Genomic DNA, 27284 nt, shown 5'->3' with positions numbered 1-27284 from the left:
CTGGCTAGGCCTGTCTCAGTTTCTGAGATGGGAAAAGAGAAAGGACAAGCCAGGCATGGGGACCACACAGGGCAGCATCCAGCAAAGGAACTAAGGGCCTGTGTGGGGAAGGTCTGAGACAGAGAGGGCCCGAGGCTGGTGTTGAACCAGCAAAGGCTCCGCCAGCTGCAGGACGGGGGAAGGCCAGCTGGGTACCTCCCTGCTTTTTTTTTTTTTTTTTTTTTTTTGTGAGGAGATCAGCCCTGTGCTAACATCCGCCAATCCTCCTCTTTTTTTGCTGAGGAAGACGGCCCTGGGCTAACATCTGTGCCCATCTTCCTCCACTTTATATGGGACGCCGCCACAGCATGGCTTGCCAAGCAGTGCGTCGGTGCGCGCCCGGGATCCGAACCAGCGAACCCCGGGCCGCCGCAGCGGAGCGCGCGCACTTAACCGCCTGCGCCACCGGGCCGGCCCCCCTCCCTGCTTTTTAATTTATTTATTTATTAAAAACATTTCCCGAGCCAGGACTTGAGAGAACAAGGTGGGGAAATCCCTTTCCTGCCCCAAACTACTGGACCCTCCTTCTTGATCCAGTACAGACTTTTCGGGATTCTGGCCAAATTCCAGCCAGGACTGTGTTTGGAAGCCCCCAGAGCCAATCCAGAGACCTGTTCCGACTCCTGGTGCTGGGCAGCCACCCCCATCTGCCTCCTGCCTGCCTTGGGGTGCCGGGCTCCTTTCCCTAGGTGGGGACAGGCAAGCCCCTCTGGCTGCCGCCTCGTCTAGATCTGGCACCTGCTGGACTGCGGGGCCCTCGGCCCCTCATTGTCCTGCTAACCACTGTGTAAAAGTTTCGGGCTTCCTTTGACCTTTCCGTTTTGCCTAGTTGTGCTGCGGCTGTCCCACTGACACGCATCCCCTGGCGACATTGCCAGGGTAACTGCCGGCCCCTGCCTGTGGCCTTTCTCCCAGCCCTGCTCCCCCGTAGCATTTCTATTCTCTCTGTCTTTCTTTTCCCCTCTATTTCTCCCTCCCTCTCTCTCTCTCCCTCTCTCTCTCTCTCTTTTTTTTCCCCCTCTTTTAACATGGTTTTCCTAAAAAGTTTTTTAATCAATCAAATTTGAGGCAGAAAATAGGTTTTGTCACGCCTGGTCCCGGGGTGGTGTGGCTCTCACTCAGGCTCCTGACAGCTCCTCAATGCAGGAAGGAGGCCAAACAGAATATTTCTGGGGGAAAGTGCCCGTTTCCATGACACTGCCCCTTGTTGTCTGTGCTGCCCCCCTCCTCAAGCTGCCGGGCTGACATGGCCTCAGCCCCTGTGAAAGGGCCGGGCTGGCCAGGGAGAGGGTGTGTGTGAGGATGGGGGAAGGGGGCAGGAGACAGCGTTGGGGGGTAGATGGGCGGCCGACAGCTGCCCTGAGCCTCCATGGCCTGAGAGGGTTGGGGAGCAGGTAGGGGCGTCAGGGATGAGGAGCCTGGCCTGGTGCTGCATAATCAGCTGAGCCTCATAAATATGGAGCCAGGGAACAGCGAGTGAGACGCTCCGAAGCCAAGTCCTGGATAGTTGGTGGCTCCAGCCAGAGGGACTGCAGATGGATGAGGCCTCTTCAGGTCCTGGTATGCGGGTCCCGGCAGCTACTTCAGCCTTCCCTTTCCCCCTTCCCTCCTCTCCTGGCCTTTTCCTCCACCCCCTTCCGCATGGCAGCCCCCTGTCCACCATCTTTGGCTTCCTCCCTGCCCTCCCGCTACTCTAGCACTTCCTGTGCCCGCAGGAGCCTCTGGTCCCACCCAGGCCCACCATCCCCCACTTATAGAGCTCTCTGCAGGCCCTCTCTATCCCACTTACCCTCCTCCTTCCATCTCTGTCTTCCACCCTCGCCTCTCTCTTCTACTCTTCTCGTTCTCTTTTATAATTAATGATTAGTTTTAATTGGTTTGCTTAGGCAGCCTGATAGCAAATTAACAGAAGCCAGCCCAGGCCTGCCAGGCTTGGGTGAGAGAGCGCCATGCTTCAGAACTGGCCAGGGGCAGGCAAGGCAGGTCTGACCCACAGACTCTCTGCCTTGGCCTGTGGGCTGCCTGGGCGGGCTCTCAGAGTGGGGGTGAGGCCACATCTGGGCAGGTGCAGCGGCCAACGGGAAGACGGCAACAGGATCTTCGCACACGGTCGGGCTCACATTTGTCAACTTTCTCTTTGTGTTTTTGTTCTTATTCTACTCCTCACATCCCCTTCCGTGTTCTCAGTCATAAGACATTGTCCATATGTTCTGAGATTAAAGTCAGATAAAAAGAGGGCAAGGGCCCTGCCTATAGACTGGGGCAAGGCTTGATTTCAATCCCACCCATCCTCACTCGTGCCATGGGCCCATGGGGTTAGCAGCTTGACACCTCTGGGGCTGAGGTCCTGCTTTTTCATGTGGACAGGAGGGAGCAGGTCACAAGACTGTCATCGTTAGCTCAGCTGCCTGCCTACAGTCAGCCACCATGGCCTGGAAGCTCCAGGACCCCCTTCTGTTTCTGATTTGCCAGGTACCTCTGCATAGAACTCAACCTTTTGGTCCTCAGTTTTCAGGTCAGAGTACTTAGGATAAAGAATATTGGCTAGATGGTTGGATGGATGGATGGATAAGTGGATGGGTGGATGAATGAGTGGATGGATAGTTGGATGGATGGGTAGATGGACGAGTGGATGGATGGGTGGATGGGTAGATGGGTGGATGGATAGATGGGTGGATGGACAGCTGGCAAGAGTGGGTATGTTGGCTATGATCCCTAAGCACATCATTTCTTTTTCTTGGCCGGGAAGGATTGCACTTAACTTCAGCCTTCCTAAGTGTAGGGACTGCTGCTCTCCTCTGTGTTTTCCCACTCTGTACCTCTCCCTGGCCTTGCAGAATCCTTCCTTAACTGCAGCAGCTTTTTGATTCTCTTTGAGTTTTGATTTTGAGTCCAATCTCTCACACAGGCCAGAGCCAGACATCAGGGACAGTGAGAGACAGAGAGAGACAGGAGAATATGCCCAGGCCAGAAAAGAGAGATGAAGTTGAACTTCTCAGTCCCCCACTGGGGTTCCAGAATCCACCCCGTGTCCCATGTCAGAGACAGCCTCCCTGCTCCGTCAGCCAGGCCACCTGCCCCGGGGGCAGATGAGAGACAGGACCCCAGTTCACGTCTTGGTCCCCAAGCGGTAAGCATCTCTGTCCCTCCCCCTCCCTCCTCCACCCCCGACTAACTCTGGAAAGTTTCCTCCCTGATTGTTCTGTGTGATCAGATCTGCAAGTTGCTCTCTAAGCTTCTTGTCACATTTTGACTTAATGAAGTGCAACTGCTGAGGGATTTGGGTTCAGCGCTCCGGTCTCCCGCGCTCCCTTGTTGTCAGAAAACAGGGGTGGTTGGGGACGGCAACACCGCGCTGCAAGTCGTTATCATTCCGGTCAGTCTGTTTAACACAAAATTAAACAAAGAACTAATTAGTGCCTCATGAATTAATAAATGCACAGTTGCCAGGGAGGATGGGAGGGGAGAAAAAGGTGGTGGAAGGGAGATACTGGAGTTGTGGAGTTGGGGGGTTTTGGGGGTTCAAGGGAGGCTGGCCAGGGATCTGATGCAGGCGAGTGTGGGATGGATGGGACACTGATGACGCCCCACCGGGTCCCTGGGCTGGCTGGGATGTGAGCACTGACAGCCGAGCCCACCCAGCGCCTCTCAGTGGAGGCCCGGGGTTTCTGTCCCTTGCCCCGTGGCCCAGCCGTGCTTGGCCTCCACTTCATCCAGCTTTCCTCTCCGACTTCTTCCCTTTTGACTCTCCTGACCTCTACCCGCTTCTTCTGCCTCAGCAAGGCTCCCCGTTCCTCTCTACTGCCCCCTATCTCAGTCTGCCCAGCTCTCTGCAGACCACCAGCTTCTTACCATCTGGAAGAGATGGGCATCAGAGGCCTATGGGGCAACACTCCTCAACTGCCCAATGCCTACCAGAGCCCTGTATCTGGCAGGGTGGGCTCTGCCCTAGTGGGCACCCTCCACGCAGGCAGCCCAGCAAAGGCAGCAAAAGCTGGCAGAGGACCCAGCCCTTCTTAGGAGGACGTGTCAAGTACAATTAGCATTATCTGTCTAAATATGTCCTGGGAACAGGAGGGCAGGCGGCGGGACTGGGTGGCATTCCGGGAGCCCTGTACAAGGTCACCTCACCTCTCACAATCCCCCCAATCTGATTTGGGGATTACACAGCCTAAGGAAATTGGTGTTATTCCTCTTGCATCATTGATAAGCCACAAATGAGGGAGAGGGGAGAAAAAACCTAATAAACAGGAAACCTTCCCAAGGGTGGGTAGTTCTGAGGCCAGGTGGGGGGGGGGGCAGGGCCCGGCTCAGGGGAGGGCAGGCAGCGGGCTCCTTGAGTTTTCTGTCCACATGAGGAGTCTGTCCCATTTGAACCTGGCCCCCAATCTCACGCTCTGGGCAGGAGGGCCTGAGCCTGGCAAACTGGGCTGAGTAGTGTGTTGGCTAAAGACCCTCTACACTGTTCGACCATTTTCCCTCTCCCTATGTGGGGCCCCAGCATGGGTTGTTGTGACTCATAGGTAGGACCCCAGGGTGGAAGGTGCTATTGGCACTCTGTTCCTGGGAGTTGAGGCTTCTTGGTGCTGTGGCCCCTGGTCCACGCTTGGCATCTGTCATTTTTATTTTCAGGGGCCAGGGAAAGAGAGTAAAGGAGTGGATGTGCTGTATTCTGTCACTGTCCCCAGGTTTTGCTGCTTGGCTACTGCAGCTCCACAGGAGCATCCCTGCCCACAAACTCCCGTTTCTACCTCTGCAGAGGCGTGTGCAGTATGGTCTGACTTTTCTCTGTTTGGTTGGGGTGTCCTCAGGACCATATTTCCACTGTGATCAGCCTCTACTGCTTTCTGAATATTTTCAAATTTTGGTTGGCATATACTTAAATGGACCAAAATCAGTGGCCACTCAGCGTGTCTGAATGTTTGACTCCCTTGGCTGGCCCTGGAACATCAGCCCCTTGGCCCATAGGCAGCAGGGAGTCTTTGGACACACAGCAGGATGGAGGGCGTCCTGCATTGAAAGGCTAACAGGGCTCCTCTCTCTCCCTCCCCAGGATGAAGTGACGCCTCTGCTGCAAGAGAGGAGCCTCTAGGACCCGCTACGAGGTAAGGCCTGAGCCCCCTCCCTGATCCTTGTGTCTTCATCCCCACTGGTGACCACTCGCCTGGTACAGGTGCCACTCTGGGCTGGATCCAGTCTCGCTGAGCACCCAGGGAGGGTCAGGAAGATGGAGACAGGGAATTGGAGCCAAGCTGCCCATTTGAACCTGGCAGGAAATGATGGCCCCAATAGGAACCTCTCAAATTGGCTCTGAGGCTGGAAATGGGCTGGGGACACGTGGATCGCAGACTTGGGGCACGGAATGTGTTCAAGGCAGCATGGGGCAAAGGGTCATCTGTGGTGTCAGAACTTGGCTGCCTAGTGATACCATGCCCAGCTCTCCACAGCGCTGTCTGCCTGCTGTGGCAGCTGCTGCCGGCTCTACCTGGAAGCTCTGCTTATAACTTGTGCTTGGGGAACCGCGTGGACTTGAAAGCCCTAGAACTCCAGCCCTGCCTCTCTCTGAGGAGGCTGCTGGCCCCCAGTGGCCTCCTCCTGCCTCCATGAGAGACTGGCAGGGAGGAAGCTTCCGGCCCTGAGCCCAGAGCAGGCTGCAGTCCTGCCCTTCCCCGGGCCCAGTGCTCCCCAGCCTGGCTGGGCCTTCACAGGCTGTCTCAGTCCACCAGTGGCTCGAGGCTCGAGGAACCTGGGGCCACCGGGCCTTGGCCCCAGGCAGCGCCATGTCAAAGGTGACCGGTGGAACGCCAGTGTTATGTAAATAGCGGAGCCTGCCCGGCGGGCGAGCTGGCTGGCTGCAGCCATCCATCATCCGTGCTCGGCGGGGCGGGGGGACAGACACGGCACCGTGCGCCTGGCTCCAAACCTGTTTGTTTTCCCTTTGTCTCACACGTTTCGGGGCCCGGCTGGGACCGGCTCTGGGTTTTGTCCTGCTGGCCCCCTCCCCCGGGAGGATGGGGGAAGGGAGGAGACTCGCGAGGCTCCCACCGCGGCATCCCTTTCGGACTTCAAAGGCTCCCCTGGCATTGTCTGTGCTGGCGGGCAGTGGCCCTGAAAACGTGATCAGAGGCGGCCGGTGTAGGGCAGGCCCGGCCCGCGCCCTGCACTCTCGCTGGGGCCCGTGGATTCCTCCCTTTGCCGCCAGCACCACCCTGGTTACAGCTCTGCTCCCCGGGCCTCTCTCGTTGCCTCTCTCTCCCCTGGCATCCCTTCTGGCCAGCCTGGTCCTACTGCCCCACTTCCGTCCTCCTCTCTTAGCCACAGCCTCACACCTCTCTAATGGCATCGAGACTCCTAGAATGTTGAGAGCTGCATGTCTCCAACCCTTCATATCATCCATGAGAATCTGAAACCTAGTGAAGGGCCTCTTGGGATGCTAGGAGCTGGGACGGACCAGTTTCTGGACATCTGTTTCCTATGCCAGCTCTTGTTCTCTTTCCCTTCTTTTTCTCCACCCTCTGCTGGTAATAAGAACCTAACTTTCTCCTGAGGCATCTGCCCAGCTCTTCCCTCCACTTCTTGGCAAGGACCAGATTGGATACTTCTGTCCCCAGGCAGTGGGAAGGAGCCCGGCATCCCGGTCCCCGGTCCTGAAAGTCAGCCCTAGGTGCTTCCATTCTCTGGGGCCAGGCTTGGCAAAGTATGGCCCTCCAGCCAAATTTGGCCCTCTGCCTGTGTTTGTAAATAAAGTTTTATTGGAACACAGTCACGCCCACTCATTTGCATACTGGTTATGGCTGCTTTCACTCTACAATGGCAGAGTTGAGTAGCTACAACAGAGAATGTTTCGCCCACAGAGCGTAAAATATTTACTATCCGGCCCTTTACAGGAAAAGTTTGCTGTCCCCTGCTCTGGAGGTTCTGGCTCCTGCCTTCTGGTCTTTTTTTTTAAGTGGTAAAATATACGTAACGTGAAATTTACCATTGTAACCATTGTTATGTGTACAGTCTCCAGCATTAAGTACATTCACAATGTTGCACAAGCACCCTCCTGCCCTGTGCTCTTGTCTTCCATGGGATTGTTCTGAGGGGCCCAGGACTGCTTGCAGTCCTATTTGGGGCCACCCTCTCCCTCTTACTCTCCTTAGGGCCTCATCCTCTGCTCAGTCCTACCTACCTAGAAGTCCCGGCTCATCCTCCCCTCAACAGCCACTGTTTCCTCAGAGCTCTTGTTCCCAGCATCTCAGGAGCCCTGCATCTCCGTCCCGTAGCCTTTAGCAAGTTCTCAGATTCACAGTTTCCTCTTCTGTCAGGTGAGCAGAAGAATAGCTACTTTGCAGGGTTATTGGACAAGTGAGTGAGTTAATGTGGCCGAAGGTGTCTAGCCCAGCGCCTGACAGGTAGGAAGTGGCCATGTTCCCTCCTTCCCTCATTCGTTTTCACCTCCCAGAGCCTGGGTCTCCCCCGTACATGTAGGAGACAGCTGCCATCCCTGGGCAGGTTCTGTGGAGTTCCCCACCCCTGCCCCGGGACCTCTGAGTCTGACTTCTCAGAGAATGTGAGGCTCCTCACTCCAGTGAGTGCCGTGGAAGAAAACGCCCCGTGGGTAGTGACTGGGAGTCCTCGGAGTCCTCAGCTCAGTCCTGGGTCCTCCACGTCTGCTGCAGGGCCCGGGGAAGTTGCATAAGCGTCCTAAGCGCCAGTTTCTCTATCTGTTAAAGGGAGTCCTGACCGCCGTGCTCTCGGCTTGGCAGGTTTGTTGCAAGAGGAACTAGGACGCTTGGGGGAAAGCTGTGAAGGTTGTGTTCGTGGGTGCTGCTGAGAGTGAAGCAGGCCAAGGGGAGAGTCTGGGCCTGAAATTGGCCCATTCTAGGGGCAGTGGGATCCAGGCTGCAGTTCTGGCTGAGAAGGCCCTGGGGGTTACACGGGGGGGCACTCGCTCTGCACAGGGGCAAGGACCAAGACTGCTCTGACGCATTACCAGCGCTGCGAGCTAATCTGGGAAGCAGGCCCCAGGCCCTAGAGGAAAGGCTGGCAGGGAGGGAGGAAGGGGGAGGGGGAGGAAAATGAAGCTGTGCGGCAGTCAGAGGTCTGAGACGAGAGCTGTGTGTCCCCGCACAGTTCACTGGCTGCCCTCTCCTGCTACTTCTGCCGCCGTCTCTCGCGCTATCCTCTCTTCATAGGCTCCTGGCCTTTTGTATGTCTCTGTTTTCCCCTCCAAGCCTTGTCTCTGCATCCCACTAGTTTTTCTTCCTCCTCGCCTTCCCACCACCTATGCTGCCACCCCCAACTCCGTGGCGCTCTCTCACTCTCTCTCTCTCTCCTTTTCATCTACTCCGAAGGCTTTACTTTACTTCCTTGTCACCCTAATTGATTGCATTAACCTTTCAGCGTATTGGATTTCCTCAGCATCGTGCAGAGAGCCCTGCGCAATATGCTTATAATCTGAGCCATAATGGACAGTTTGCAGTCAACAAGCCCCTTCTCCCATCTCTGCCATTGGTCGCGTTGACATCTCTCTTGCCCAGGCCACCATGGCCACTTCCCCTGCTGCAGGGGTGGGGTAGTGAAATGGGGCTGGGAGGAAGCAGACAGCTTGGACCCACCAGTGGATTTCCCTGCCTCTCCCCTCCTCCTGGCTCTGCCCCTGGCCCAGGTCCTTGCCGGGCCTCTGGTCTTCATGAGTCCTCTCAGCTTGGCTTTCTGCTTCTGGGACTCTGCCAGGCCAGCTTGGATTTGGGGAATGAAAGAGTTCCCTGGTTCTACCAGATGGTTCTCAGAGCAAACCGTAGTTCCCTCACTTGTCTGGGAGGCTTTAGGGAGAGATGATGGTGACCACTTCAGGAGGTGGAGGGTGGCCAAGAGGAGGGGTCTGAGATCTCTGGGCTTGCCTGGCCCCTGAGCCAACCAGAGGCCTCTGAGGACCTTCTGGAAGCTGGGCCCACTCCTGAAAAGGGTGTAGGAGCACAAGAGAGACAGAAAGAAGGTATCTGCTGAAGCCAAGGGAAGAAAGACAAAGACCCTGCGGGGCTGGCCACAGGTGCTTAAGGCCGCAGCCGCTCTCCCAGTGGGTGAGGAAGCAGGCCCTTGGACACCTGGTTTGGGCCCTGTCTCCCGCACTGGTCCCGGGATTGTGCGGTTTGGGTGCTTGGTGGGAGACGTCTCAGAGTCACTGCTCCCCATCTGATGCTTGGCAGTAGCTTTGTGCAGACCCACCTGCCTTCCTCAAAGGAAGACAGACATGATACAGGCGACAGGGCAATAGGCTAGAGAGAAGCCTCTGCGGGGTAGGATGGCTTGGCCTGGCATGGGGGTGGGGGGTGGGGTGACAGGAGAAAATGAGAGCTGGCTTCTCAGGCTGGTAAGAATGGGCTCCCTTGGGTGGGTTCCCGGATGGGCACTTGCTCGACCAGCATCAGGCAAAGGAGCCAGCCCATGCCAGCTGCCTGGTCCTGGGAGCTCAGCGAGTCTTGGCCCTGTAGGTCCTGGCTGCGGCTGCCAGCCCTCAGACCCGCAGCCTGGTCAGTGAGTCTTCATTCACAACAGGATGGATGTCGGGTTGAATACATTAGTGTCAGGCCGGAGGCACAGGACGAAAGCTCCCCTTAGCCCTGGTGGTACTTCTTCTCTCCCCCACCCTCTGCCCATCATCTTCTCCTTCTGACCACCCACCCCTCGCCATCACTCCATCACTCTGAAGGGCAAGCTTTGGCAAGAGGAGGCCGGACCTAGGTTCTTCCCATCCTCTCCCAGGAATTTTGGGGGTGGGCAGAGGGCACAGCAGGGAGAAGCCAAGCAGCGAATTAAAGTTTGGTGATTGTCAGTGTCAGGAGAAGCTAAATAACCCTGTAACTAGTATGAAGGTGAATTCACGGTCTGCTGCACATGGAAAATATGAGTGCTCTGTGAGACGGGGAGAGTGAACGGCAGAGTCTGCCTGCCGCGGTGGGCAACCTCCTCTCCAGGGACCCGGGCAGGGAGGCAGGAGGAGGGCCATGCACTCTTCCATCCCTGCCAGGGAGCAGCCACCCAGGAGCCTCAACCAAGTATTAGGGGGTTTGAGGGGATGGGGGTGCAGCTCAGCTGCTTGACAACCTGCTGGCCTGGCACCAGGGACCCAGGTAGATGTTTGTAAGCACCCAGCAGTATACATTCATGGATACCAGCCCAGGATGCCAACCCACTCGCTCAGATTCATATTTATGGCTAATCCTTATTGAGTGCTTACTCTGTGCCAGGCTATGTGCTAGGCCCTATGACAACTCTATGCAGTAAGTGCTGTTATTATTCCTCCTTTTTGTCCCTGCTTTTTTAAAACCACTTTATTGAGGTATAATTCACATGCCAAGTGTACAATTCAGTGGTTTTACATATATTCACAAGGTTGTGCAACCATCAACACTATCTAATTTTAGAATATTCTCATCACCCCAGAAAGAAACCCTGTACTCATTAGCAGTCACTCTCCATTCCCCCCAACCCTCTCCCCTAGGCAATCACTAATTATTATTCCCTTTGATGCTGAGAAAATGGAGGCTCAGAGAGGGTCAGTGACTTGATTAAGGTTGTACAGCCAGTGAGTGATGGAGCTGGGGTTTGAGCCCAAGTAGTGGGACTCCAGAGCTTGTGCTCTGTGAGGGACTGCCCGATGTCCTGGCTGTCCCTCCCCATGTGCCCTACTACATGTTTCTAACAGCATGGGCTCAGGCGTGTATGAGCACCATCCAAACACGTAGGCATGTCACACGTGGTGACATGCATCTCTCTCCCCAGGTACACTTGCGATACCATACAGAAAAATCTCACACCCCTGGAAGGACAGCCAGCCTCCCCTCTTCCCCAGCCAAGCTCCTGGAGGGAGGGTTGGCACAGGCACCAACAGCAGCGGGGACGCTTAAGTGGCCAATGAGATCTAGGTGGTTTTGGAGTTTCAAAATGAGAAATCCCCCTGTCTCCTGTAGCTGATAATTGTAACCGAAATAAAATGCCAGCACAACATTCCAGAACAGGTCCTGCCCAGGTTGGGGCCACAGGCTGGGCTGAGCCCACAGGGGTGATGGGACTAGCTCGGTTCCCTGCATCACGCTCTCTCTGTCTTTCCTTCCATCTTTCTCTTGTTCTCTCCTCTGCTTCTGTCCTGTCTTCTTACCCTTTTTCTTCCCACCTGCCTCTTATTCACACCTCTGCTTTCCCACCCCAACACTTAAAAAAAGAAACAAACAACTTTTGTGGCCACACTCTTGCACTTGCAAAATTTGGGAATTTATGTGAAACTGTTCCTGCCTCTGATAAGAGATAAATACAAAGGGCAGAGACAAAGGAAAAGAGAGAGAGGGGAGAATGAGTCTGCTGGATTTGGTTTGGGGTTTTTTCCTCCTTCTTCTCTCTCCCTCCAAAGCGGAGGATCCGGCCGGGCCAGTTTGGATATTTATTAAGAAAAAGCCAAAGATAATTAACTTTTTTGTTTTTGTTTTGTTTGCGGGTGCCTCCCCTGCTGGCACTCCTGACTGCCTGGCAAATTAAACCTGCTCCCTGCTCCCTGGGTGCTGGGCTGCCGGCAACTCTGCTGCTGGCTGCCCCGAAACTGCCGGGCCCGTCAGCTGCCCACCCAGCCACCTACCTGGGGTTTCAGACCTAGGGTCACTTTATGCCACCACCAATGCCACCTCCCCAGCCTCTTCTGACTCCCAGCGCAGACTTGAGAGTGGGGTAAGTGGCCTGCAGGGGGCGAGAGAGGAGGGCTGCTGTTGGGGTTCTGGCCAGCACTTCCCTAAAAGGAGATGGGGTGAGAGGATGAGCTCTCCCACGGGGTAGGGCAGGCCTTCTGGCCAGTTCTGGGCTGGCGGGTTCCCGAAGAGGGTAGGGAGAAGAGAGAATGAGCTGGGAGTGCAGAGACGCCACAGTTGGGCCATGTTGACCCCAGCTCTTCTCCCAGGAGGCTGGGACACTGCCTGGACCCAGGGCCCCTGGGAATGCTCTGGAGAAGACTCGGGGCCATGGAACCATCCCATGATGTCTGTCCACCCTCGACACCAGGCTCTATCCTACTCCCACTTCTGACCCAGGCCAGGCCATCTGGGGGCCCAGTGGGGTGGTTAGAGAGCCGGGGCTTGGGTAAGAAGCTGGCTGCCTCTGCTCTGCTGCCCTAGAACCATGCAGAGCCCTGAGGCCAAGTTGTGACCTGAGCCCCAGCCTGGTATACGGGCCAACAAGGTGGTGGTTATAGACCTCTCGATGGGGGAGAGAACTGAGGGCATCTCAGGAGCCAGGACAGTCAGTGAGGAAGGCGGGTCCCCTCCAAGGGCCAGCCCAGCCCCAAGCTGCTTGGGGTTGGAGGTGTGGTTTGCCCCTCTGCTAAATTAATATCCTTCAGCCCCTCCCCTGACAGGGCCCTCTCCTCTGCACCCCTGGCTTCATCCCCAGCCCAGCAAGTAGGCAGCGATGTGAGGTCTCTCCAGGTGGGGAACCTGCTTTGGAGCTGGGCACAGAGAGGAGGGCATTTTTCAAGGATTTGGCTGGCCCCTTTTTTTCTCTGAAATATAAGGATGTGCAATTTTTTTGGTTTCAATTTAGCATTGGAGAATTTTATAATTTAGTAATTAAAATCTCTGATAGGCTTTAGAAATTGCGGCTAATTGAATTTAATGGGAAGATGATTTTCAATTTTATTTGATTACCGGGACCCCTGGCATCGGTATTTATGGGAAAAAAATGGGAAATGTGCTGTGTGGGCTAAGATGGCATAATTGAATTAGGGATAATCGGATTTCTCCGTCATGAATTTCACTATAATTTTCCTATAATTTTCCATTAGATATCTAGTTTACAAATATTCACAAAGAAATGAAGCTCTTTCGGAATGGAGATTGCTGGCTAACAGGATTACAGGGCCGAGCGTGCGGCTGTGCCAGCCCCTATCCCGCCATAATGCAATCCCTGTATCTGCCTTACACTTAGCTTGAGCCTTGCCTCAGCCCCTTGCTCCGCCAACCACTTTGCTGCTCCCCTCTGCCCTTTGTTTCCTCTTCGCCCCTATTTACCGCCTACCCTGACACCGTGGCCCACGACCTCTCATGCCCTGCTGGCCGACTGTCCCGTCCCCATGCCAGGGTGTCTGGGCTCTGCCCCCCATCCCCACTATGCTTCCTGTCCACACTTGGCTTGCTCGCCGCTCTCCCTGACCCCCTCCCTCCGTTCGCCTGGGGAGTGCACTCACACGCAAGCACACGGACTCCCTCGCAGGTGCGAACATGCTTGTTCACATGCACACACAGTCCTTTGGCCAAGGCTTCTGTGCCCTGGCCCAGTCGCCTCAGAGGGAACCAGTTTATTGGGATCCTGGGGTGGAGTGCAGGAACAAAAGGAGCTTTGTTCAAGTTTATGTGAAAGTCACAAATTCAAAATGAGAATAGATAAAGCATGAGATACCTGGTGTGTAAACAGGCTGGTGAGTGAGAAGGCCCCAGGCTCGGGAGGGAGAGAGAATGAGTGGGCAAACTGGGGGTGTGAGGGGCCTGGGAGCCAGCAATGGAAGCTGGCCTGGGGAGAGCTGACAGATTTCCCTGGACTCATGCGAGGGGCCTGGTGGGTGAGATTGTGTGCAGGTCTCCAAGTTTTCTCTTGGGGGTGGGGTGCGTAAGGAGGAGCTGGTGGCTCTGGGCCCAGGGCCTTGAGACCAGGAGGAATTGTGGCATTGGGCTTTCCATCCCCCGGGTCCCAGGCACAAATGTCCTCACCGTGGCCTAGCCTCAGCGTCTAAGAATGTCACCACATCAGGGTCCTTGAGGCAAAAATGGGCCATAGCCTCAGAGATGCCAGAGTTCTGGGCCTCTCTCCTTCATATGAGCACACACCCAAAGAGAAAGAGAAATCTGGGGACCCCTCCATTACATGGCCTCTGACTTACACCCCATGACCTCCATGCCTCAGCTTTCTTCTCAGACCTTCTCAAATCATAACATACCAAGATGGTCTCATTTTCTGTGCCTCTCTGGCCTGTTCACCTCCACAAAGGCCCCTCAGTCTTGGGCAGGGCCTCTTAAACCTGCAGTGGCTGATCGTCGCCATCGTCTTGGCAGAGCAGAGGCTCTCCACGCAGCCCACACCTCCCTCCACCACTGGCTGCTCTTGGTGGGTCCCTTGAGCTCGCCCTGCCCGTCTGCTTCCTTCCAGCTCTCTCTTAATTCTGTCCCCTTCAGCCATTCTTCTCCAGCCTTTGTCCACCAGAGGCCCCAAAGTTATTGTGCAGCCAAGCCAGTTGGCCCTGTCTAGGTAACTGAAAGGCATGCCCTCCCATGCCCCAGCCACCATCAGCAGAAGCCCAAGGACGTTCCGAGGCAGCCAGCAGGCCGTGTGGGTCACATATGCAGGGAGCTCCCCATACTTGTGGACATCTTCAAATGCACCCAGAAAACACCCTTCCACCTCTATGTCTTCAGCTTTCCTTCTACACCCCAGTTGCCCAGATGGGCAAGCAGACAGTCAGGACTGGGGTTTGGGATTGATTGCCTGTTCTTACAACCCAAAGTTGGAATCTTTGCTTTGGGGAGTCATGGGTGGGTAGCACATGGCTTGGTTTAAGGAGCTCTGCTCCCTTATTCGGGGTTTTATGGCGCGGGGACGCTCAGTAAAGCTTCTGGGCCTCTTCAGCTACTCTTCCTACATAGGGATGGGGCAGGCCTGAAGGGTAGAGTGTTGTGTGACAACCAGGAATGGGGGTTGCCAGGAAGGCATCGAGGAGGGCAGCCAAAGAGGGGAGGGATGCTAACCTCCCTGTGAGGTCATTTGGAAGTCAAGAGCAATCAAAAAAAAAAAAAAGAAGAAGAAGAAAAATAAGGGGAAGGTGGGAGAAAGAGCAGATTGTTAACTCGGACTTCTTTGCCCCAAGGCCTCCCTGGACCCCTCCCTTTGCAAAACAGAAATATTGCAAAAACAGGCCAACACCATTTTGCTGAATGCTGCCCCAAGACCAGAGACAGCCTGGGTCCTGTTCCCCTCCCCTCACTGAAGGCAGTGTGACCTCCCCTGAAACAGGAGAGGGGAGGAAGGCAGCGGGGTGGGCGCAGAAGGGACAGAGGGAAGCTAGTGACAGTGAGATCCAGGTACTTCAGCAGCAAAACTGCCCACGTTCCTGCTGGCCTGGCTGCCTCATTCCTTGACACACCCTCCGTGGGTAACTTGGGTCACTAAAATTTAAGGAATCTCAACATATCTGGCCACAGTAGGGACGTCTGGGGACAGAGAGCCGCCAAAGTGCTTTCTCTGGAGGAGGAGGAGGAGGGGCAAGGAGAGGACAAGGCGCCGTGGTCCAGCGATGAGCGGGCAGACAGGGAATGCGGCCCATGTCGTTGCCGGAGGGGCAGGTGGCAGGACGCTGGCCCCCTGGTTGAGGGGTGCCTGTGCCGCCCGCCAGGGCCCTTCGTGGGGCGCGGCAGAGGCAGGAGGGCGGGAAGGAAGCCCAAGTGATGGCGCAGACCTGTGGTGGGGGCGCTCGGAGGAAAGGCTGCCGTCGGGGTGAGGGCAGGAGGCGCTGGCCCAGTTGCGGGGTTGGGCTGAACTGCGGAGCAGGACGAGGAGGAGAAAGGCGGGAGAGCGGGGATGTGCAGAGGGCCCGGTCGGCCGGTGGGGAGGGCCAGGGCCCATTTAAAGGCAAAGTCAAACCGGAGCCCGGCCGCCGCCCGTGTTTCCAGGCACAGCCAGGCCCACCGCCCGGGCGTCTTTTCTCCCTCGAACTAAGAAAGCACCTCCAGCATGGTTAGGAGATTCGGGTGTGAAGGGGAAACTAAATCCCTGGTACCCGGGCACCCCGAGCTCGCGGGGCGCGTGACGGGGAGCACGAGGGCGCTCGGCTCGGCCCCGCCGCGCTCTCACCTGCGCCCGCCCGCGCGGAAAAGTTTGCGCGACCGCGCGCGCCGCGAGTCCTCGGCCGGCCGGCGCCTGGGAGTGCGTCCGCGCGCGGCCGCCGTCGAGTCGCGCTCGCGGGGCCCGAGCGCGGAGGGGAGCGTGCAGGCGCGCGCCCGCTGGCGTCCGGCTGGAGTTGGCGTAGGGCGCGACCGCCGTCCGGCCGGCCCCGCTTCGGCCGTCGCGCCCCGGCCCGGCCGGCCTCAGGCGCCGAGTCCCCGCCTACCTCCTCTTAAGGTTTGGGGAATCACTGAGCCAATAAGGCCGGCCGCCCCGGCCGGTGCGCTGAGGACGCGCGCGGGCGCGCGGGAGAGAGGGCGGGGGCGCGCGTGCGCGAAGGAGCGGGGCGGGCGCGCGCGCGAGGGAGCGAGGTTAGGGGCGCGCGCGCGTGTGAGGGAGCCGGGCGGGCGAGCGCGAGCCCATTCACTCCAGCATCCCGGCGAGCGGGCGGGCAGGCGCGCGCGCGGGCGGGCCGAGCTCTGCTCTTTCACCTGCCGGGGCGGCGCGGGCCCGGCCCGGAGGAGGCGGTGCCGCGGCCGCCCTGCCAATCACCTCGGCGCCTGGCAGCGCCCCCGGCCGCTCCCGCCCGCCCGCTCCCTCCTGCCAAACTGTTACCCTGAGTGTTACCGTCAGGAGCAATGACATCAGGGCTTTAAAACAACTTGTTATTCGGGGAGTAATCAGTTGCAATTAGGCATTAATTAAGTATTATGAAAGTTGATTATTTAAGTGAATTCGGCTTTCGACTCTCCGACTATGGTGAGTACCGGAGTGGGGCGGGGGAGGGCAGGGGGCGCCGCCTCGGGCTCCGACCGCGGGGCGGGGGGCGCGGGCGGGGGCGGCGGGAGCGGGGCCGGGCGCGGCGGGGGCGCCCCTCGGCCTGGCGGGCCGGCCGGGCCCCCCGACCGGGCGGCGGCTATAAATAGTTTCTCTTTTAGTTTAATAAACTCGAGAGCAGAAACGAGCTGCTTCGAGTGTGCAATGCCGGCGCGTGAGAGCGAGCGCGGAGGGAGGGAGAAACTTTGGCTCTCCCTCCCGGGTGCCCCCGCTCGCTTCTCCCCGGGGCCCGGGGACTCGTGCGCCCCTCGATGGGGGTGCGGCGGGCCGAGGGGGGAGGCCGGGCCGGGGAGTGGGGGCCACTGCGAGAGACTAAACAGATTTTTTTTTCTTTCCTCTTCTTTTTTTGGCGTTCCTCGAAGAGTTTGGGACCAAAGAGAGGAGAATGGATCTTGGTACAGGTACCGGCCGGTGGGAACCGGGGGAGGCTCTTTCACTTTTCTTTCGGTTCTTTTACGGAAGTTATTATTTTTAGCCCAATGAGGTAGCAGCTGAGCGGGGGGTGGGGGCCGGCCTGGAGAGGGTCCGGTGCGGGCCGCGCTCTCGCCCTGGTTTTTGGATCGCGAGGCTTCTGATGATATTGTTGTTAGTATTTGTTACTTGCCTAGTGGCTGTGACTAATTTGATGCTTGTCATTGTGAAAGAACGAGGGGAGAAGGAGCTGGGGGGCACCCAGAGAGAGAGGATTTAGGGGTTTTTTGTGGGGGTTTTTGTTCTCCGTGTTTTTTGAATGCCTCCGTGTTTTTTCTGTGTTTTTTTTTTTCCCTTGCAAAGATCTCTGTGTGTCTGGCTGTGGGGTGTGTGTTTTTATTTTTTTAGTGGGGGGTGGTTTAGTTTTTGAAAGCAGCGTCCTGTTGGGAAAGGTGGTTAGTCTGGTTTCGGGGCGACTGTCTCAAGGTAAAGGAATTTAATTTATTTGGGACAAGGCTGTGTCGGATGATCAAGCTGCTTATTACGGCTAATGAGTATTTTTCACCTGAGAATCCGTGGGATGAGGCGGGCTGTTATCAGTTCAAAGTGAGGGGCCCAGGGCTCTCTCTCATCCCCCTTTTTAGCCCCCACCCTGGGAGGGGGTAGACCAGACAAACTCCTAAATTTGGACTCTGGGTTTTGGGGGACCTAGTATGGCGCCTAGTCTGGGGTTCCAGATAGCATGATGCTGGCCTGGGTCAGAGTTTATCCTGAGATTTTAGTATTTTATTGGTTTTAATCTAATTTTATTCAGTCTTTCTCTTTTCTTCCCATCTGGGGTTCCAACCTGAGTCCAGAGTGAGGTTTACCATCAGCTCCTCAGGCTTTCCATTAGTCCTCTCTATTGAAACCAAATTTTGACCAGGACCCTCAGATCCTAGGCTGACGAAAGCAGCTGTCTTCTTCCTAAACGTTTTTTAAAAAAATCAGTAGTAAACAGGTTGGTAATTCATTGAGACTGATCTCTGAGATAGGTGGTATTGGTGGCTGTTACAGTTGTTGTTTATAATGGGCCCAAGTTCATGGCATTGCCCCTTGGGACCCACAAGCTGACATTTGACCTCCTGAAGTCAATGGGGAGTTAGCGGAGAGAGCAGGAGGCAGCACTGGGGGGCCCAGGATGGGTGATATGGTGGCCGGCTTTGGGAAGTGGGTGAGGGTTTGTGGAGGAAGGGGTCGTTCACAGAGCTTTAAGATTATGTCCAGCCAGGTGTGATCTTCTGATGTGGAGGGCCTCAGGACCTCTGTGCCCAGGAAGGGTGTGACACCCCCTGCTGGGCAAAGTGGTGAAGGTGTGTAAGGCCACTGCTGCCACCCTGCCCCTCCCTGCCCTCCACTCCCACAGAGAAGCAGCCGCCCACACCTCTAATCAGGTGTCTCATCTTCTGTCTCTCAGGCCCCACCCCCTTTCTCCGGAAATGGGGCCCCCACCCATCCCAGCCAAGAGCAGACCTTATAGACAGGCCAGGTGGTAAGGCACCACCCCCTACCTGGGACAGGCGAACCTCTGCTTGTGGGCGGGCACATGGGGCCCAAGCATTACTCAGCTGGAAGGCAGGCCCTCCTGGTCTTCCTCCTTCTAACCTGGGTGCCAACTGGAGCTGGCGTCCATCCTCCTGCCCTACGCCAACCAGTCCCTGGAGTGGTTTGGAGTGTGGGGGCACGACTCCAAAGCCCTTCTATAGGGTGTCCCCGACTGGAGAGAGGGCCTCTTCGGCCTGTGGGTGGCAGAACCTCTTGTAGCATCTCTCCTGGGCCTTAGGGAGACATATTTCTCCCAGCACTCCAGGGACAGGCTTTGGACACTTTTCCTAGAAGCTAGAAGGGCCCCTGAGGTCAGCTGGTCCCTCCAGTAGCTGAAGCAGGACACTCCCAGCAGGACCCAGGCCTGGACTCTGGCCGCTTGGTGAGGGGAGGTCCAGGGTGTCAAAGTTCTGACTGTTCCCCAGAGGAGTCATCTGGTGATACCATCTCAGGCTTTTCTTTGAACTTGGAAGTTTCACTTAATCTCAGAACTTCAAAAGAAAAGCACTTTTTGCCCCCTTCACAAAAAAAGGGAAGCAGGTGGGAACTCTGAGATTCCCCTCAGCGCTTGGCACTGGGCTAACTCTGTGCTCCGCTTCTCTTGACCTCTGGAATATGCTCCTGGACACGGCCAGGGGCCTCATTTTTGGACAGGGCTCATTGCTGGTGCAGTGAGGGGCTCTCTTTTGGGGGACCACAGGCAGCTTCCACCAAGTGCCTCTCGAGCACAGTACAAGGCTGGAGGCACAGGCCCCAAAGGGCTGCTGGCACCACAGACCCCATAAGCATTGGAGCATGGATGAATATCGCTCCAGCCTCGGACAGGTCTAGGTCCTACAGCACTCTGGTCATAAGTGATTCAGTGGTGAGAGAACCAAGGCTTTTCAGGAGGGGATAGCAGGACCTCAAGACCCTCAGAGGCCATGCGGACTCCTTTTCCCCCACCATAGTTCAGCCAAGGGCTGGATCAATCTGGACGTCTTTAGCAATAAAAAATGCCGATGTCGTCCTAATTCACCAGGCCCCGAGATGACAGCAAATTTACATTTTTTAATTAAACTAGCAGCCAGTTTTTATGAGAGGGGGTTGGGTTATGCAAATCAAATGGTTGTGTACGGAAGATTAGGAGAGTTTGGGAATAAATTCCACAAATGCAATAAAAAAAGGAAAGAGAAAGAGAGGGAGGGAGGAGAGAGAGGAAGAGAGGAGGACATAGTTCCATTAGGCCCTTTTAGAGTGATTTCCCTGGGGGGGGAGCCGAGAGGGGGTGGGGAGGAGGGAGGAAGCTTTCAGACACAGGTAAATCCATCCTGCAGTTGGGAAGTTCCCCAGGGTTAGGCCCCACTAGGCGGATTCCTAGGCCCTGAACAAAACTGGAAGCCGGGGTGAAAATGGCTGTGGAAGAGCGATAGAGCTTTGAGAAGGAACTTGGCCTTGATTCTCCAGGATCTGGTTGTAATTGCCCCACTCTCCCAAGGGGGAGCTTGAGAAGGGGAGGGGCTGTCCAGGGCCACAGTGGTCCATCAGAGGATCCAAGGTAGGCTCTGCTGGGTAAAGGACCAAAGAGGCAAGAGAGCAAGTTCAAAGGGATGGCCAGGGACCACACGGGGAGCCGGTGAGGGGTGGCACTGCCCACTTGGCACTGTGGCTGCAGCCATGTTGTCGAGGTGAGTCAATGTGAGGAATTGGTGCTGCTTGCTGAGCCAGACTTGCTTCTTTTTCCGTGGGATAAGCTCTGCTGCTCTAGGCTGGGACCCCGTTGCATTGCATACAGACCCTCCATTGCATCCTGGCCCAGCTTCAGCTGTGGAGGAGGCCAGGAAGGATGGGGTGAAGGGAGCTGAGCCAAGTTGGCTCAGTAGCCTGGTTCTTGGAGTGGAATTTCCTAGTAGCCACGTGCTTCGAGGGCACAGTCTCAAGGTAGGAGAACAAAGCCTGCAGATTTCTTCCAGGTGGTGTCTGACCCCAGCAAGCAGAGAACTTGACTTCTCCAACCCAGCCCCTGCTGCCCTGTGTCAGCCCACCTCCAAACTCTCTGGACTTCCGTGAGCCGCAGGTTTAAGGCCAGGGCCTTGCCAGGAGTGGAGGCTTCTGGGAACCTTGCTGGCTCTGGTTACGTCTTAGACTCAGGGTATCCTGGGGATTGGGAAGGTTCTTGTACTGTTTCTGGAGGAAGAGATTCCATGCTGGGTTTGGGGCAGAGCAGGTTGCCCTCAATTTTCCTTCCTCAAGCCTTTACTTGGCCAGATACACCCACTCGACCAGTCTAAGCTGGGACCAGTCTGTGCAGTCAGGTTAGGCACCGGTTTTGCCAGTCTGCTGCAGGGGATAGGTGCTTTGGTGCCATCTTGGCAGGAAGGAGCCGTCAGAGCCAAAGACAGAATGGGCTGTCTCGGAAGGAGCAAGTTTCCTGGTACCATTCAAACAGAGGCTGGCTGTGACATTTGGAGGGACTTGAGCATCAGATGACCTTTAAGGTCTCTGGCTCTCTGACTCCCAACTTGCTTTTACCGGGAGGTTCAGTGGGGCAGAGGAGGGGTTGAGTGGAAGAGGTGAGAAGCATATCATTTGGATCTTCTCCTTGGGAGAAAGCATGAGAGACAGGCAGCTCTGGACAGTGCAGTGGCGCCTTGAACCAGCCCTGGCACTGGTTATAGGACGTCAGAGCAAAACTCAGGATGGAAGGCTTGGGGTAGCCATTCTCCTCCAACAGGAGGCGGAGGCAGTGAGGGCAGGTCTGGAAGGATCCCTAGAGGGGCCCCACCGGAGGCCCTTTTTCCCTGTAGGGCCCAGCCACGGGAACCCATTAACTCTTCTGCAAGGAGGGCACAGGGCCAGTTAGTCAGAACTCTTCTGCGGGCCTTGCCGTCACTGCGATGTTCCCCATCCCCCAACGCCAGGGAATCTGGCTGAGTTGCAGCTTGGGTTTTTATGATGGAAAAATAAAATAAATGGAGGCACCTTTGGAGGGCTGAGTCACGGCAGCAACATCTCCTCATTAAAGCTGCTGCCCCTGGCTCAAGTCCCTGGGCAGGGGATGGGGTGGGGCCCAGGAAGACTCTGGGCCCCGACTCCTCCTCTTCCTGGACCCTGCCAGGTTAGTGATGTGCCTGCCCCCTCCATCAGCCTCCTCTGGCTGGCCCACCATTCTTAGAGGGGTCAGGCCATTTCTCTACCCCTAACCCCCCTGCCACTCCTGCCCCCTACTCCCCAGGCCCCAAGGCTTGTCCTTTAATGCTGCCCTCCCTGAGCTGATTTTTAAAGCTTGACCACCCTGGCTGCAGCCACACCTTCTCCTTCTCTCCTCCTTTTCCTTCTCCTCTTCTTCATCTTTAGGGGGAAAGGAAGTTGCTCTGTGGTGATTACAGCCTGTGGGTCCCCGAGGCAAGCAGCAGCTGTTCTGGGGTAGCTAGGGCAGGGCACAGCAGGAGGAGGCAGGAGCTGAGGAGGAAGAGGAGGAGGCCTACTGGCCCCAGTGTGCAGAGGAGAAGAGACAGCTTCACTTGGATTGATTGTGAAAGGCGGCAACTTGGTAGTCCAGCCTGCAACCCTCTGGCTGCCTGACCGGAGAATAACATCCTCACACCCCAGATTCATCAGGACATATTGTCCCCTGTCAGAAAGAGACCCCATGCAGGTGGTGAGGTCTGCAGTTCAGTAAGCATTTGGGAGCACCCGCTGCAGGAACTGCAGAAATGAAGACTACCTGGTCCTTCCTAGGTTTCCAGGGCCTGCCTGGTGGAGGGAGACAGGTGTCTTCATCTGTCACACCAGGCAGAGGAGCACAGGGCCAGAGAGCCCAGGGAACTTTGTGAAGGAGTGGCCTTTGAACTTGACAAAGGATGGGAGGTATTGGGACAGATGGAGATGGGCAGAGGGACGTTCCCTGTACCACCCACACCTCTAGACTTCCACCAGCCTCTTCTCTCTTGCCCTCTGCTCCTCACCTCTTCTGAGGGCAGAACTTGCTCTTTTGCTCCTCATTGTGCAACCAGGGTTTTCTGCCATTTTTGCCCAGGCCACCCTGCTCCCTAAAGTCGGGCCCTCCTGCCTGCCTTTCATGCCCCCTCCCCCTTTGCAGCCTCACACCCAGTTGACCCTGGAAAAAGATAAGAGATAAGAGGCTGGCTGGGGGCCTGCTGCTCGGGGATCTGGTTATGCCCGTGACATTGGTGTGTCTGGGCGGCACTCAGACTTCTGTACCCTAGCCCCAAGAGGCCAAGGCCAGGACCCCACTTCTTCTGCTGCTGCTGCTGCTGGTAATGGCGACCATGAGAGTTAACTCTGCGTTGACATCTCCTCCCAGTACTCAGTACAGGGCTAGTCTTGTGCCTTCCCACTGTTAGTGCTCGTGGAGTTGATTGATTGATGTGCCTCTTCGCCAAGTGCCTCCTGGCTTCTTAGTCGGGGCAGAAGGAGGTAGGCAGGAAATGTTAGCCGATTCCCTTGGGACCTGGGTTTTAGCTCCTGGAGAGCTTTCTACAGCCTGGTTTACAGGAAGGAGTGGGGCTGGGATTAGGGATGCCATGAAGGGGGCAAGAGGGCATAAGGATAAAGATAGGCATTGTATGGTTGGATGGGGGCCCTGCATTAGCTACTAAGCGTGACTGTGGCTTGGGGCTGAGAGGGTCTGGGGTGTGAGGTCAGACTTGGTACATGCAGTCTGCTGCCAGGTGAGGGCAGGAGGACAGTAGCCAGCGGGTGGTCTGGGACTCTCCTCTGCTTCCTCCCTTGCAGGTCTCCATCTCCCCGCAGGCAGACCTCACTGCAGCATCTCCATCCTCTCTGGGTCTTTCTCCTGGTCTCAGGACCTCTCCAGCTAGGTAGACCCAGTGTAGGGAGTGAGGTCAGAAAGAAGGGGATGGGCTCATACTGAGGACCCACTTCACATTGCCAAGGCTTAGTGTTTGGGCTGCTCCTGAGCTGCCTATGGGGTCTGTTCTTAGAGCTTCCCAAAGGCTGCTTCCTGGGGGCCCTTGCAGCCCCACAGTCTCAGCCAGTGCCATAGGCTCTTGGCTGCTGAGTTCCTTTCCTAAAATCAAGAGGGCCCTCTCTTGTTGCCTTCTGGGCTGAGGCCAGGGCACCACTCGGCTTTGGGAGAGTGGGGTGGTGGAGGGGAACAGACAAATTTTGTGTCTCCAAAGACCAGGGATTCCCAGAGGAAACCTTCCCAAGTTGAGCTTTGGCCTGCGTTGGCCTTTTCTTCTAGGGCTTTCTCCATGAACTAAGGGGGCCCCTGGGAGGGAATGTGCTGCATGAGAGCAAGAGATGCATTAGGTAGGGGGACTCCAGCGCAGTGAGAAAGCAAGAGGCATCCAGCGGGCGGTGAGAGAATTCTGGAACTTTCTGTCACCAGAAGTGCATCTTCCCCTTGGCTGTGATCTTTGCATCCCTCTAGACCAGGTCCTCCCTCCCTGCCACTCCCTCAGCCCAAGAGCCCAAGGCCACAGCAAGCCAGGAGGGCTGCCTGGGAGACAGGGGAGCCTTGAGGAGGGATTGGCCAGGTGCCTCGCTGCACAGCAGGGGGCGCCCCACTGTACCTGCCCCAGTTCTAAGGACAGGGCTGCTGGTCCCGGGTCTGGTCCAAGCCTTCTGCCCATGAGTTGGGGGAGGGGGAGCCTACCCTCCCCACCCCCAGAGGTTCCTTGGCTGAGTTTGTTTTGCCAGGGTGACCTGTTTAATCATCTCATTTTCTGGTGGCCGTTTATTCCTCGTTTCCACGGTTACGGCCCCATTAAGGGGAGAAGCAATAAGGCAGCGAGTCAAACAGGTAATAAAAACATTAAAGCCCATGTGCACAGAGGGAGGGCGGGCGGTGGGAAGGGGGCTCAGTGAGGTGAGACGGGCCAGGGAGAAGCAGAGGTAAGAGGCCGCCCAGCCTCGTCCTCCAGAGGCCACCGAGAGGCCTCCTGGCTGGAGGAAGCAGAGGCCCTGCCCCACGCCCCTGCCTCTGGGCCGTGCCCTTTTGGGGGCCAAGCCCCAGTACTAGCTTAGAACCATCCCCAGCCCTTGGTCCCCTGGCAACAGGCTGTGTGTTGGAAGTAAAACAGGAAGGAGAAAAGTGACAGCGAGAGTGACAGAAGCCTCCCCCAGGCCTCTTCTCGGCTGGTAGTGTGACCTGTTTGCAGGCCCCACCTCACCCTCACTTGGTGGGGGTGGGGGGTGATTTCTGACATTGTTTTGAGCTCTAGAACTTTTTTTCTGCCAACTTTATCAGAAAGCATATTTGTGGTGAGTGTTGCTAACAGGGCCAGTCTGGTGAGTAAATATTCCTGGTGTGGACAGCCCTGTGACCTTGAGAGGGAAGAGCATGGCAGGGAGGCCAGGGGCATGTAAGGAGAAGAGGCCAAGAGGCCAAGTAGCCCCTCTGCTGGGCAAGGGGCCTTCCTAGGATGGGGTGAGGGGGACAAAGGGGTTGGGTTTGTCCCCAGCACTCTTCCCAGCGGCATGTTCCTTCTCAAGCTTGAGTGACACTTAGCTCGGGCTGGGCTGTGTGACTTTCCTGCTGGTGGGCTGGGCCAGGAGCCCTTGGTGTTGCTCCCACAGGGGAGTTGCTGGCAGGTTCTTCTATGGGCTCCGTAGAGACGCTGCCCTCCCTTCCCCTCGGAAATGGAAGCTAAAAGGAAAGTCAGCCTTTTGCCCAGCCCTTCGAAGCCCAGGAGCATGTGCCTCCTTCCCAGTGCCCCTCCCTGGGGGTCTCCTGAGTGTCCCCAGCCCCTCTGCTTGGCCCTTGAGGTTGACAAGTGAGCAGACTGGGTCAGTGGAGCTGACCGGAGGGGAGAGGGTGAGGCCAAGTCCTCCTTTAGCCAAGAGAAGTGGGGTCAGGTAGGAGTTGCAGTGCCTTTGGATGCTTAAGCCAGCTTCTCCTGCCCTGAGCCTCAGGTCCATGGCTCAGAGAGAAGAGCAGAGGTCTGCTGCGGGGCTCTTCTGGGTGAAGAGCCTACTTTCTTTTTCTCTCCAGTGCTCTGATCCTTTGCAAACTCATGGAGGTCTGTGTCTCTGGGTATTAATTTCAAAGTTGTTCTGACTAGAGAGGGAGAAAGAGAGGAAGGTCTGGGAAATGGGGGAAGCCCTCTGGCTGGGAAGTGTATCTTGGGAACGGGCGTAGATGAGTTAATATTCCGATCAAACAATTAAAAATAGAAAATGCTCCCGCGGCACCAGCTGCTGAGGCTTTTCAACAACTGTCACCATAGGTTCATGGGGCAGGTGGTTCTGGAAAGGAGTTTTTCTGCAAACAGCAAATATCAGAGATTAAGTGTACCCCCCATTTCCCACCCAGGACAGGTGTTTAGGGGCTCCCAGTTCTCCCTGAACTCCCCTTGGGGGCCTGGAGTCAGGGGTCTGTGCAACTTCAGGGCTGCCCTTCTCCCCTCCAGGGCCTGGCTGCAGTGGTGAAGTCATCGCCAGATGCCTTGGTAATTGCTTTAAGAATCTAACTTAAAATAAGATGAAAACTTATATTCCTGGGCGAGGAGTAATTTCCCATCGAATAGTAAATTAATGAAAGGATTATACCAGGGGGCCTGGCTGGGAGGCGTGCTCATCTGATAAATCCAAGTGGCTTGAGTAAAACAGTTCTAGACCAGGGGGCTCCCCCAAACCTCAGGCCAGGCCCTGCTCCCTGGCTCCTCTTGGGCTCCACCATGGCATGCTGAGTTGAGAGGACATATTCCATGTGTGCTCAAGGTCCCTTTGAATGACAGGGACCAGCTTTTCAAAACCCCCAGGTGAGAGAGGCTCAAGTTTGACCTCCCTTGGTACGACTGGCCCTGTGTTGTCAGTTCACCCAGGAGACGGAGCACATCTCTTGACACTCAAGAAGGTGGGGCTTTAGGAGCAGTTTCTAGCCGTCATACCATGTAGTCAGCAACGTGGTGACCACCCAGCCTGGTTTGCCCAGGGCTGGATAGATCCATGTGCTCTGTGAAGCCCCTCAGTCCTAGAGGCGGGAGGCTGGGCTATTTGCCACAGCCCCTCCTTTCGGGTCCTAGGGAGCCCAGGCACGTCATGAACTACAATAGTCTCTGTCCAGAATGAGTTACCTACACCCGGCTCCACCTGGAACAGCCCAACACTAACCGAGGCGTGCTCTGTGGGCTGCTGCGTTCAACTGGGTGCGCGTGAACTCGAGTGGGTGTGCGTGCACACCTCACCAGGCACGACGGGGCACTGCCTGAAAACCTCTGTTGGGCGTAGAACAGGACTTGCAGCAGCGAACCCCCTCCCCCCACCCCCTCAACACTGAGCCCCTCCCCCATCCCTCAGAATTCGGATGGGGCTTTTGTAGAGGACGTGATACAATGTGCAGAATTATGACAACAGAACGCCCATGAGTTTACCTAGGGCTTTCCTTCTGAGCGATTCAGAGCATGCCACGTGTAATATCCCATTTCTCCTTATCACTTCCCTCGGAGTTGTCTTGTTTCACAGGTGGGGAAACAGGAGGCCTAGAGACACTGACAGGTTTGTTCCCAAATGCAGGGAGACCGGCAGAGTAGAGCTTCCCTCCCACA

At 56.4% G+C, this 27284-nt stretch overlaps 1 protein-coding gene across 2 annotated transcripts in view; it reads left to right on the top strand.

Moving 5' to 3' along the window:
- The window catches only part of CASZ1 (castor zinc finger 1), a 149196-nt gene that overhangs the window by 76394 nt on the left and 45518 nt on the right, over nucleotides 1-27284 (top strand). The window contains exons 3-4 of one of the 2 annotated variants that reach the window (XM_058552872.1): nucleotides 5093-5144; nucleotides 17136-17174. In XM_058552872.1, coding sequence (XP_058408855.1) covers nucleotides 17159-17174 — 16 coding nt within the window. In that variant the 5' untranslated portion in view covers nucleotides 5093-5144; nucleotides 17136-17158. Of the gene's footprint in view, nucleotides 1-5092; nucleotides 5145-16544; nucleotides 16696-17135; nucleotides 17175-27284 lie in introns of those variants that run through there. The other variant, XM_058552870.1, reaches the window with a different exon arrangement.

This window comes from Diceros bicornis, chromosome 13 (assembly GCF_020826845.1).
Source record: "Diceros bicornis minor isolate mBicDic1 chromosome 13, mDicBic1.mat.cur, whole genome shotgun sequence".
Taxonomy (NCBI): Eukaryota; Metazoa; Chordata; class Mammalia; order Perissodactyla; family Rhinocerotidae; genus Diceros; species Diceros bicornis.
Note: the sequence above shows the minus strand (reverse complement) of the source record. Positions and strands in the feature narration are given on the sequence as shown.